The sequence below is a fragment of the Ptiloglossa arizonensis genome, chromosome 3 (assembly GCF_051014685.1).
Source record: "Ptiloglossa arizonensis isolate GNS036 chromosome 3, iyPtiAriz1_principal, whole genome shotgun sequence".
In the NCBI taxonomy this organism is placed as follows: domain Eukaryota; kingdom Metazoa; phylum Arthropoda; class Insecta; order Hymenoptera; family Colletidae; genus Ptiloglossa; species Ptiloglossa arizonensis.
The window spans coordinates 12,842,435-12,855,767 of record NC_135050.1 but is presented as its reverse complement, the minus strand read 5'-3'; the positions used below and the strand labels follow the sequence as shown (position 1 = coordinate 12,855,767).

General features: G+C 33.4%; 1 protein-coding gene across 6 annotated transcripts; it reads right to left on the bottom strand.

The window, feature by feature from the left end:
- Window positions 1–511: 511 nt before the first annotated feature.
- LOC143144323 (uncharacterized) lies at window positions 512–9,924 on the bottom strand. 6 transcript variants are annotated; one of them, XM_076306621.1, is made up of 7 exons: window positions 9,633–9,924; window positions 8,033–8,246; window positions 3,909–4,050; window positions 2,898–3,209; window positions 2,272–2,422; window positions 1,627–1,901; window positions 512–1,333 (listed from the first exon to the last, which is right to left on the bottom strand). In XM_076306621.1, exons 2-7 carry the CDS (start codon window positions 8,239–8,241, stop codon window positions 1,121–1,123), a joined length of 1,302 nt encoding a protein of 433 aa, XP_076162736.1. In that variant the 5' UTR covers window positions 8,242–8,246; window positions 9,633–9,924; the 3' UTR covers window positions 512–1,120. The 6 variants fall into 6 exon arrangements, with proteins under 6 accessions (XP_076162736.1, XP_076162741.1, XP_076162738.1 ...); XM_076306626.1 differs by lacking the exon at window positions 8,033–8,246; XM_076306623.1 differs by lacking the exons at window positions 8,033–8,246; window positions 9,633–9,924 and adding an exon at window positions 7,453–7,589.
- Between the last annotated feature and the right edge of the window lie 3,409 nt (window positions 9,925–13,333).

Sequence of the window (13,333 nt, the reverse complement as noted above, 5' to 3'; positions counted from 1 at the left end):
ACGGAATTTGGAAAATCATCTTAAATATCATAAAAAATCAAACATCTTCCTGCAAGATGTAGATTGATTTCTGATTTAGAGTTTTGATAGAATTAACAGGTATTTTGATATCGTGGTACAACATTTAAATGCTTAACGAAACTACTAATAATGTAAAGGATGATATTAAATTTTAAAGTGTGTAGTATCGTGTAGTGTTTTTAAATTTTTCAATTGGAGAATTCGTATTTTGAAAGTATTCCACGTCGAAAATTTTGTGCGTATAATTTCATTTTGCTTTAAAGAGAAAATAAATTCTGAAATGATCCTACATTTACCGCATGCGGCACATAACATGATAGAACGTGCCAGTTCAATCGCTAGAAATATTTAATTAACAAGAATAATTGTATGTAGTGTATAAGATTATCATAGATTAGTAAGTTTTAACTTTGGTGGTAGTTAAAAAGATATTTAGAAGAAACAATGTAGTAATAGGTAATGAAACATGTATCTATTTAAAAAGAGTAAATACATTTAATTCAAAATTTTTATTCAACTTATTAGTTATTGAAACACATATGTTTGCTTCATTCATTTAGATATTTTTTATTTAATAATTCTTACAGCACCCTTTCACTTTTCATTGCTAAAATTAACGTTACAATGCAATTGACGCGTTCTTTGTGCACTTTTCCTGATGCGCACTGATGCACACACTTCAATGATTGGTCAGAAATCGTATTAATGTTTATTTTACAAGTGATAGAAAAGTGCATCGAATACATAATAAAATGTATAGCTATTCGCAAACCGTATTTTCTGCGTTCTTTTGTGCAGTTGCAACCTGTTAGCATATCATTCTTCATTAATATTGATATCATATCTTCTTTGTACGAGGAATGGAGACGCCGAAAGTATTCGCGTATTCGGAAGTTTTGAAACTCTTCGAATACTGTTGTTGGCCCAAAGAACGTGAACATCAGTTTCAACAAACGAAAACATCGAATGTTCCTACATTTAATAGAATGGAAAATGCAAGCAATTACCGAACGCGCAACAATTGTGGACTTCGAGCAATTTCGATTCCAAACGTTTGTTTTCAAATTAAACATTTCCACTTAATTTTCTCCTTTAAACCCTAACAAGGTTTACAGTAACAAACGGCAAAATTTTCATCGTCAATTATGCGATACTTGTGATTCTTGTAAGTAGTAATATCCAATTCGCGTATTTCATTGGCATGGTTATAGATTTTTTTAATCACTGGCGGGAAGCTTGGGATATTTGCTATTGCGGCGATTTCATCGTAATATGCCCATTGTCTCTCCTTTAGTTTAATGATATGCCTCCGCTAGGAAAACCAGAAAATAATTCCTTTCGTTAACATTTCAGATGTTAAAATCGTTTACGCGTGCGTCACTGACCAAAAGTATGGGATCACTCGACTTATTATTACCCTTTAAATTCCTTCAAAGTACAAAACTATTAAATATGTTCTAACAAAATTAAGACAAGCCGCATTGTAAATATATACAATTTTAAATGTGTACATGTAATTGAAAAGAAAAAAAGAAAAAGAAATTACGGACTTCTATCTAAAATTTTGAAGAACAAGCTAAAATTTTAATAAACATTAATACATACCGGAATACCCTGATCGAGTAGAACCTTCTTTTCCGCTTCATATTCCTCGCGCATTTTTTCGGAAGATGGTAACTTAATATGACCTTCGAGAACACCCAGAATGAATTGAGCCTGTATGTGAAACATCGGGAAAGGAATTACAATTCCTGGTAATCCCATGATAAACAAATTCGGATAATCCATATGTATCAGATGTTTGTAAATCGGCTCGACATGGTTGTCGTCCGTACGCAGCTCAACTTTAGTAGACATAAAGGGATACGTGAACTCGTATCCTGAAAAACACAATGTTCGATCGAAATTACAATATTAATTGAACATTCAACGACAATGGCCAGGGTCCTACCGAGGGACAAAACGATCTATGTTATATCGATTTCATCAATATTTGACGAAAACAAATGTATTTTAATATCGAGATTCTAGGCTAATTTATGTTAAATGTATCTTAATATCGAGATTCTAGGCTAATTTATGCAAGAAGAGTAAAACACGAACTTTTCATTGATCAGTCATATCAGTTTTGTCGTTTGTTTCAGGTCTGCGGACAAAATTCGACAGAGCCCTGACATTTGTTTACTTATGTATAATTAACTTAGGATACCTCGATCGCTTATATGTACGAAGGAGATCAAGTCTTTTTACCAGTGCAATATATGAAGCTGTCTACTTCGGCCGTGGAACCATCGCGGAAGATGAAAATGTTCCCTTGAATAGATTGGATACCAGCCCTTTGTTCCACGTTTTCGGATATTTTTAAATCAACCAGTTCCGGTAGATTATGGCTTAAATATACCTGCGTTATCAAGACCGATTAAATATTATCCGTTTGGAAAGATATTCCAGATTGGAATATCGCAACCAGCTTCGCGAAAATAAGAAACTGATTTCTATGATTTCGAGAGAAATTTATTATTGAAAAATTCGCTACTTAAAACGAAGCCTCGGCCGTTTCTTTCGGCCCGACTATGTGTTCGCGATACTTTGCAACACGGATCAATTCACAGCGCGACCAATGAGATAAATCTTTCGCGTACGTAAATAATACATCGCGCTGTACGGTACAGTGTTCACAAATAACGCGTTCGCGCGCGTATAACGAAATTCGTGCGTAACGTAATGTAAAATGTTTAAATCGTACAGGATGTGTTCGCATTTCGTAAATTGAATCGGTGTATTTGAAAGTCGAATAAACGGAACGCGCTTTGGCTGTTATACGAACCGATACGTTCACAACACGCCGCGTTTCGAAAAATATTTCATGCGTTTACCTTTTCCGCGTATTGCGATATCTCTATGGCGATATCGACACCGGACCAAGATGCACCTAGGATGCAAACTTTCTTTCTAGCGTATACTTCGGGTATTCTGTACTGATGGCTATGTATCCGACCACCAGGAAAACTTTCAATACCTGGAATGCGTGGAATATGACCTACAGTGTAATGACCATTACACACGACCACAGCGTCGAACGTTTTAGTGGTTTCTACATTGGTTTCCAAATCCTCGCACGTGATCATCCAGATTGTCTGCCCGTTGTGCAACGTTTCCGGCTCCACGTGTTTCACCAGAGTGTTCAACTGGAAATCAAAACCGTGTAGAAAAATCGATACATTTATTTTACGGAGAATGGAATGTGAGCGTAAATAGAAGAATTGGTGTTAAGCATTCTAAACTGAAAGCTATATACGTAGCAATTGCGGTGTTACGTATTATTCATTCCGAGTGTCTATCATTCGTCACAGCAGGCTATAGAAAATGTAACTTGATGCAATCGTTATTAGTATTGCCGAACACGGCTCAGTAATTTAACTTCATCTTGCAACGAGAAGAGAATAAATATACAATTGATCGCCTAAGTGTTCGTTCATTTACATTCCAATAGAAAATATTCTTCATCAACTTTACAGAGTGGACTAGATAATTTGTTTATACTGATCGTTTTCATTTTTGTGGTCGAGGTGAAGAACTTTTATGAAATTGAGATATGTTATAGTCCATAAAAAATATTTCATTATTTAATTAGTGCTGTTATACTCAATGTCTGTTAGTAGACAGACACGAACAAAATTATTAATGTTGATTGTAAAATATTGATCAACTTTTACAAATTTATGGAACATCCATTCAATGGATGTTTTAATAAATAAATAAAATTGTATATATATATATATATATATATAATTAATTTTTTTTGTTTGTGTCTGTGAATACTAACGGTTGGAAATAATGTAATATGTTTTTTATTTATATTTAAAAAAGATTGAGGTGATTTTTACCTTTATATAAGGATACAAGTTAAAATGCTTCGCATAATTCCCAAGGTACTCTCGAATTACACTATGATGAACAAATGACGGGCCATCGTCATCTTTCATTGAAAAGTCAGGAATTTGCATAACTTCCCGAGGAAGATTTGTTCTGCAATGTAACACATCGGATTCAATGGTTTATTAAACACATCTTATCTAAACTTTGGAAAATGTGACGATCGGATAAAAAAATTAAAACAGAAAGAATCTTCATAATTTATATACATATAAATAAACGAATATCATTTTTGATCGAATAAAACAATTGGATCCGTATTGCACCTGAAGAATTCTACACTTTTCAACGGTTTAATGTTGTATAATTTGTCCTACTCGTTAATAAAGTTCCTAACAAATATATTATTTGCTCTTCGTGTAAAAGGATAAAAAATAATCGTGTAAATGATTATTAATATTTATGTTATATACGTATATAAAACGTAGACTTTTCTCTATCGTGTTTTATATAATCTTGTAGTGTAAAAAAAATTCTAATTCCTTGCACATCATCTTAAGGTCACTTTGTGTTATTTCGGTGAAGTGATATATTTTTTCATTGATATTATAAAAGTGTGAAACTTGATCTTAAATAGTATAAATAACTATGCTTCGTATATTCCTTATCAATATATTCGCAATATGTAACACGTGTAACACTTATAACGTAATTTTCCATAGACTATAACAAATACATCAATTGCAAAATTATGCAACATCATGAACACTCTAACTTTCGACGAGCTCATTAGTAGGAAAAAACTTCGTTATCGGAATAAACGTCCTTGAATTTTTAACTGAACAATCTCGCAATTATAGTGCGATAGATAAGAAGTTACTGGAATCAAATGGTTTTTATTTTGGAAAATGAAAAATAGAGTATTTAAACACAAGTATTATCATCTATCACCTTTCAGACCTAAACTTAAATACGTTTTCTCGGTCGATGATTTTTGAAGCAGTTCATTATTTTGTTTTTTGAATTTATATTGTTCCATAACTATTAACGGGTTATTAACGAATATGTGAGATCTATTTTCAGGATCAATCGTGTGACTCCTGGTCCTTGCTATTTGTCAGTTGATAAATATGTGGTCACAATTCCACATATTTACTCATACACGAGAAACACATACCCATGAAGATCTGATTGCAAAATAAAAAAGGACCTTTTGGTTTACATTAGCAAAATTGTAATTTGCATTTCATTCGCATTTTCATTAACACTCTATGTATATGCATAACACATATACAGAGTGAACCGATAACAATTATCACTTTGAATCTATGTCTGAACTATGCAAGTGAGGAATAACATTTTCTAATAAAGGTTGTAATGAAAGGTCTTACACTTGTGAAGTATGCAGATCGTCCCTATCTTTTAGGGATGTAAAATATTATATTTTTCTATTTATCTGCTGATAGCACTTCTCAAGTGAATGCAATGATGTATATCGCTAAAATGTTGCTCGAAGATTCTATCGTTTGAGGAAGTATATAGATTAGAAATTAATCTCTATTTTGAAGACGAATACTTAAAACATCTCTATCATAACAAATTATGGGGTAAAATATTATTATTTATTCTACTTCCCTTTCAAAAATATTGTTTACATTTTTCATCTTACACACTTGCTTAACTTCAGCAACGTTTTCATTATCACCCTGTATATACCAATTATCGATTAACTTATTTACTAAGCATCGAACTCTCTTATATGTATACCGGAACAGCTTACAAAAACGATTGTCTCGTTACTGTGTCAAGGAGTGTATCGCGTGTCAGCAAAGTTTATCACGACAGACTAGACTGATTAGAACACAGCTACCGCCATAATCGGGCAAATGACGTGAAAACAAAACGTTTATACGGTCAGCATTTGCGTCGTCAGTCAGAAATAATTTAAATTGTGAAAGGTGTTTACGCACGTTTAAATTAAATTACGAAAGTATTTTATCATTAGAAATATTGAACCAGTTAACCACGATAGAATGATACTTTACGTTGACAACGGATTAGAGGAAGAGCACGACGAGAACTTGTTATATTTACCGAACATAGGTGAATAGATATGTGATACATATAATTAAAAGATAACTGTCATTAGTTTATCGCATTTATCCGTTACTTTCTTGCACAATTAACAATTCGTTTCCATCTTTTATTCTACACAAATTACCAGCCCGAGGCTAAGGTAGCAAAGAGAGCAAGCATTAAGTACGAAGTGAATGCACTACTGATCAGAACTTATTATACGACCAGACTGTTAGTGAAAGCGTCAAACATCGTTTCACAAAGATTTAAGAAAGCTGAAAAAATACCATTTTGCGTTACAATCTTACTCTGAAACGATGAAAACCTTATTATAATAACAAAGGATTATTTAAATATTGCAACGCTGTGAGAGATTCAACGATACTGACAATTGAATCTTCTAGAAGTCAAACTGATCAATTTTAAGAAACGATAATATCAATTTTTTCTACTCGATTTCGTAATATCGATCGATTTAGCTGTTCAGAGGCAGCAATTACTTCGTTTCGTATTGCCAATCGCGTCAGTAACTGTTATGCCTTACTGCTACGATAGAAATTACTATTTTATAATAATGAAACGTGAAATAGAATCTATGTATAATAGTAGGACTAATGAATATTGTACAGAAATTTTCCTGATGCTTGACGTATTAAACTACAGAACGATTTAAAAACGAAGACGAGGAATTTAGAGATACACAGTGCTCACAAAATGGAGAAAGAAGGCCCGCGCGAGACAGAGATAAGACGATACAAAGGCAAAAGTTATTTTAAGTGAGAGTTTAATTTCGAGTTTTAAACGAAAAATGTTTGACGCGCAAGTGTTATTTTACACGCCACAAAAACTAATTAATAACTTTACAAACATATAAGATAATTGCATGCAAATGTTCGTGTCTTTTCTTGAAACGTAAACGTTTCTTCAATCATATTTTTCTCATATTAAATCCTAAAGATCGTCCGAAAAACGACATTTCGAATGAGAATGCCCTCTCAATTTTGCATACACTTTTCCTACGGTGATTTAGCAAATATCTTTTTCTTAAATATCGTAAAACTATTATATCGCGATATACACCGAAAGCGGTAACGTGCCTGTGAATTATAGTAATATTGTCGATGATAACGCGTACGTAGTAATGCATTTGACTCACTGAACTGTTCAATGGAACGAAGTTGTAAGCTTTATCTCATTAAACTTTACGAAGTTGTAAGCTTTATCTCATTAAACTTTACGAAGTTGTAACTTCTGTCGTACACTTAAACGATGAATGAACACTCTTAATAGTAAAAGTAAACACAATTTGAAAAAAAATATCACTCCGAACAATTTCTGTTACGATCCTTTAAATGTCAAAGGGTATCGTTGCACTTGGCACGTGTGAATATTCGAAATCTTACACATTTTATGTTGTTTATAGATCACGTAAAAACGAATGCAAAGAGCGGATGACTTTCACTTAACACTATTACAGACATCCAAATGTAACCCATCCTCCTTGTTGGAATACAGAGATTTCGTAGATTTGTCAGTATAGCAAACGACTTTCCAAGAAGTCTAAAGTAGCACTGACATTAATGCGTATCTTTCGGCTGTCGCCCATTTAAGTTATCTATGCTCGTGTTACGGATCGTTGATCACCAATCGTGGACTTTAATTCATCGACTGACCAATGAAACTTAACGAAGCTTGCTACAATGTTGTCGAAACGTAGCGAATCGTGTTCCGAAAGGACAGGGATTGCGTTAAAAAATTCTCGAGACAAAAACTTTTATATTCGTGGAAACTTAACTGAGATCGTGTAAGTACTTCTGTCCCATAGGTACCCTCGAACGATTGAAGAACTCAACGCAGATGAATCGTACGTATAAGTTTCTTCAATCTCTACTTTAAATAAGAACTTAAATTTCAAAAAGGAGTGACAAATAGATCGGATCACTAATTGTTAATTCACGTTGAATTGTTTCTTGTATATTCGTCTAAATCTCTGCTACGCGATCTACACGGTTGCAATACCGATTGTAAAGGATCGGGGTAAATGAAATTTCCTACTGACCTTAGATTCTTGTACATGCTACTATGAATTGGTAATCCATGCTTGTCGACGTCGGTCTCGTCGGTGTATACCCATGTGCCACCGATCTGATCGGTTTGCTCGAATAAAGTAACACTGAAAGTATCCAACCTGGCGGCGGTATGACGGGCTACCACCAATCCGGCTACACCACCACCGACTATGGCAATCCTGGTTTTGCTACTCGGCATATTTTCTACAAGAATTTCCTTGGTATCTATCAAAACGTACCGTGCTTCGTTGCGTTATCTACTTAACTTCAATCTTTGTTCTCTCCACTTCACAGAGTGCAATCTTTATTTTGGTATCGTGATGCACATGTAGTAATTTTAGTTTGGAGAATTTTAGTTTAGAAAAATTTATAAAAATGTAAACCTTGTAATATTCTCTTTGGGGTTATTATATTATATACAGGAGTTTCCTGGTAATCTGTACTTTTATTTGCGTGCGTGTCACTCGTAATTGTTGAGATATGTATATAGTTTTAAAGTTTTCAAATTTCTTAACTTGATATAACTCGATGCAACGTAGAGAAAGAACCAGATCAACCTAGATCTCTACTTTTCGTACGTAACGATTCAGGTTAATTTGGTTCCGTTCGAAAGGCAATAACGACAATTAAACGATTCCAAATTCAAAGTGAATTATAATTATCTATTCGTGCGTCTTGTTAAACTCGGTATAATCGAGTACAAAAATTAGAATACTTTAAAGCTACATATGTCAGAAAGTATAAGCGACCCTCGCACGATTTAAAGCACACGTTATTCAGAACTCAATTCTTTGCAATATATTCCAAAATCACGATAATTCATATGGTGTAAGTTTTTGTAAATCGTTATACAGTATATATCTCGCTTTTATAAAAATCAAAATCAGTAACGACTTGGACATGTTGAAATTGACACAGGACGAGTTTTTTGAAAGTAAACTAATCGATCGACGAATTGATAAATTAATTTAACAAGAAGAAAATGTACAAGACGACGGCCACGCTGTAGATTCATAATTCTATTCTCATTTTACGCGAAATGAAACGAATTTGAAGAAAAGACATAATACCAATGACACGACAAAAAAATATCATTCTAGAACTGTTGCTGTACGAGGGTTTAAATTATCTCCAGCTTCGGTTATTGTTTCTACATCGTGGCTGATAAATTGATTCGTTTACATTTTGCTGTATTATATTTCATGAATGACACCACGCGGAATGGTCGTTATCACTCTTAACGGTAAAACTTCTGAATGCGTATTGAAGAAATGATTTGCCAACGCGCACGTTTACGAGACAAATTGAGAATAAAATTGTTCTGCATACAACAGTGCCCGTGAACAATAATACGATTGATCGAATCACGTCTTTTAAACTTTGTACGAAAGCTCGTTGAAAATTATTCGCAATTATCGAGATGAAAGTGATGAAAAGATTGTGCGATTCTTTGGCCAGAAAAATTTCATCGGTACACGCATCGAGATTTTATATGTTTACCCGCGATGCGTTTTGCGATAAATCTGATGCAATCGTCGAAATAAACGCAACCGACGAGTAACATCGAAAATATTAAATATTGTTACGTACAGTCTGTAGGATTCTGTACAGGCCGATTGGCTTCTGGTTCTTCAACGGATATCGTTCGTGAAACGACAGAACAGGGGAGAAGCGATGCAAGTTAAATAAACGAAGAAGAGAAGTTTGTCGAATAACTAATTAAGTACGATATCTTAATACTCCTCGTTGCTTTCTCTTTTCGTCCGTGAACGGTGTTCGACGAGAAGAAAACACACAGCGATTACCAGCGCGAGTATTATATCTATTGGGGAACGTCACTGACTCGATTCACTAAAAGAAAATTAATCCCGAAGCGACTCGGTCAGAAGTTGAATTAAGACTGTCCACCCGACTGTCCACGGGCCCAACGACGTCTGTGGCCCGTTTCCCCTCCGATCAGTGGCTTACGTAAATACGGGAAATGTTTCTTGCAGAAACATATTTCCTACGGAGCACGGTGCAACGAAAAACACAGAGGGACGATTGAAAAGTCGAGCTTCGAATTTACACGGAAAAATAATCCATCGCGCAGTCCGGGCACGAAATTCAAACGAAACATCAATTTCCGTGTCCAATACGACCTTCTATCGTCTATATTGTTACTTAGTCGAATGTAAAGCGAAATTTTGTAAAATTTGAAAGAAGAATTCATCGAGTATCGCGAAAAAAGTCCTAATGGTACTTTGTATTAAAAGTCATCGATTTATCGAGTTGAGAAATTTTTTCAATACATACACACATGGTCTACCATTTTTCTGTAGTTGTCGTAATGAAGGGAAATCTAAGAAAATTATGAAAATTGAATTTGAATGTAATCTATAATTGTGGTAATAATGTCGAATTTTTCTACTTCTTATTGACCTCTTACCCGGCTCATTTTGCGTAATTTGATGGTAATTTGCTTCTTTTTGCATGCCTAACTATTTAGACTCATTTGTGGTTTGTATACGTTCATTCTCGATTGTGACTGATATGTCCTGTGTATGTCCTGTGTATGTTCTGTCTGTCGATTAATAAAGATAACACGTGTCGACTTATTTGTATTGAATTTTATTTTCTATTTTTGAATCCAGGATGCTATTTCAGTTAGACTTTTCTATAATAATTCGATACCTTGGGATAGTTCCTTGTGTGTTGCCAAAGGTCTGTGTCGTTTGCAAATGTTGCTAGTTGAACTCCATTTACTTCAAGATGTCAGCAGTATATCTTAGGTGTAGTCCTCAGAAGGATATCTTGGGGGATACCTGTTTGTATATTTTTTTATGCTTGAGCAGCACTTTTTATACTGTCATTTCACATTAAAATTTTTTTAACGAAGATAGGATTTGGATTTTTTTTCCAAATTCATATTGATGTACAAGGATGATGTTGCTATTATTTACAATGACCCGTAGTCTTTTCCAGAATAGTTTTTTCAACAATTTTCGTACAATTGGCAATAGTTATGGGGTGGTTCTTCTAATTTGAGAATTAGTATTATCTCTTCGAATTTCCATTGTATAAGAAAATACTGTATTCGAATAGTTGCATGGAAAATTTGAGTTATAACTACCACGGGTTTTCTTGGTAGTACTTTTAATACATTTGCTGTTATTAGCTCCTATCCGATCGAATAGTTTCGATTAATTTTTGTACAACTTGTTCAATGTCGATTCTTGTTTTCATTTGAAATAATAATCGGTGTTTGGGATAGTTGTGTATAAGTTTTTAATTACGACCTTATTAACTCTTTCTTTCTTTAATCAGTATGTATAATATTTGACATTATTTTCACTTAAAGCGGGGTAAGTAGTGATTTTTATCTCGAACTGATCGTGAGATCAGTGACAAGGGTCACTCTCACCTGTCCCCATGGAATCGATGGGTCGCTCAGGCTACATAAACATTAACAGTGGGAAGGAGGGGTGATGATTCCGTTACTTGAATCCGGTTTTAAGAATTGTCATTTAAAAGCAGGAATTACTGTACTTCTAAAAGGAATCGTGAATATTGTGATGCATATATAGCAGACATTTTTGTATAATTCCTTCTCTAGCCTTGTTTTAGAGAAAAATATTAAGATGCTTGAATGTGTAATATCTTTAAAAATGTCTTTCAATCGTATTTTAATTTCGCATTAAAATTTACAAGCTTCACGGCAGAGCAAAAGTGTCCAGAATTCAACAAATCTTGCAAGTTACTGTACTTTTGTACACCTTTCACTGTTGATTAGTAAACAACGTTTCAATGAATCATCTCGGAAGTGTTTTTCGTTACTCCACAAAACGTTAGAAATGTAATTTATTCGCTATCTTGAGAAATTTACCGCAAATTCAAGGATTTATGATTATTCACGCTCATACCATTTAAAATCGAATTACGGTAAAAACAAAATGATTCCTGTTGCCTTGAGATCAATGCAACAATTGTAAAATGTATTTCACCTTTAACATATTGTTACAGTTATGTTTAATATAAAAAGACTGTAATATCTTGTAATATCTTTGATTTCTTTTCGTGTTAAATCAGGAGTTTGTTGGTATAACATTATTCGATAAATAGCGATTGGAGTATTAGTGTAAATAAAGTTCAAATATTCCACTATAATTTCAAATTCGTTAAATCTTTAAAAGAGATTTGCACTCGATATAATTCGACCAAAATATGATCCGATGCAAATCCTGTTAATATCGATTAATATTTAATTATCAATGTTATGTATCTGATATATTTACATAAATTTCATAGTATTTATACGCAAGTACTACGTTTTAGTTAAAAGATATTTATCTGTACACAATTTCTTTACTTAATGAAAAGATTGGGCAAATTGTGTTTGTCAAAATATTTATTGAAATTCGATTCGATTAATTTCCGTAGATTCAAAATATTTTTATACTTGTAATGAGAAACTTTTATTATTTTTAAACGATTTTCGGTAATTAATTCCTTTAATAAGTAGAATAAGATGCTATGATACAGAAACGCATTGTGCATATCACATTTGCAAAACATATGTACGTAGTTCAAGAGTTGAAACGATAAAACCTGTCCTAATCGCGTAGTTGGACAATTATAGGCACGCGAGTGTTCCCCTACCAGTCCACTCTAAAGTCACGGGGTCATAAATCTGTATAAATACCGAATCATCAACCAAAGACGGCCAACGACTTGATTCGTCATTCATTGATACCAAAATTTCACTCGATTGCTTCTCGGATCATTCTATCGCAAATTGTTAAATAACTTATCACATCAATTGAATATTTCGATCACCGGAGATCACCAGAGATTATTTGTCTTCGTCAAGTGATCCTTCTCGTGTTTGAGAAAGAACCGTGTAAATTGTGAAAATTAAATAAATATTATATTATCGAGTTTAGTAAACAATGATTATTGTTTGTATTTAAAAATTTCGTGTACGTATTAAAAACATTTGCGTAACTATTTTTCACTTTGAACAGCAAAAAATGTTCGTTTATTATTCACTATATAGACTAAATAATGTTTCATCACGCGTAAATAATATTCACATTGTAACACTAAAATATATAAAATGGATAAATATCAATAACAATCACGGTTCCAAGTAAAAATTCATACGAACCTTGAACTTTGTAAAAGCTGCATCCTGATTTCTAGTAATTGTAATTATTAAAAATTCTCATTAGACAATTTCATTAAAGTAATTATTAACTAAAATATGTTTTTTTATCTAGAGGTAACATCGAAAGAATTAATATTGCACGGTG

What these genes read in the sequence shown, in the direction of transcription:
- LOC143144323 (XM_076306621.1), bottom strand. Translation starts at nt 8,241, where the DNA reads ATGCCGAGTAGCAAAACCAGGATTGCCATAGTCGGTGGTGGTGTAGCC. An exon ending in AGCATGTACAAGAATCTAAG is followed by an intron (nt 4,051 to 8,032) that starts GTCAGTAGGAAA and finishes GTTACATTGCAG; the next exon opens with AACAAATCTTCCTCGGGAAG. An exon ending in ACTTGTATCCTTATATAAAG is followed by an intron (nt 3,210 to 3,908) that starts GTAAAAATCACC and finishes TTTGATTTCCAG; the next exon opens with TTGAACACTCTGGTGAAACA.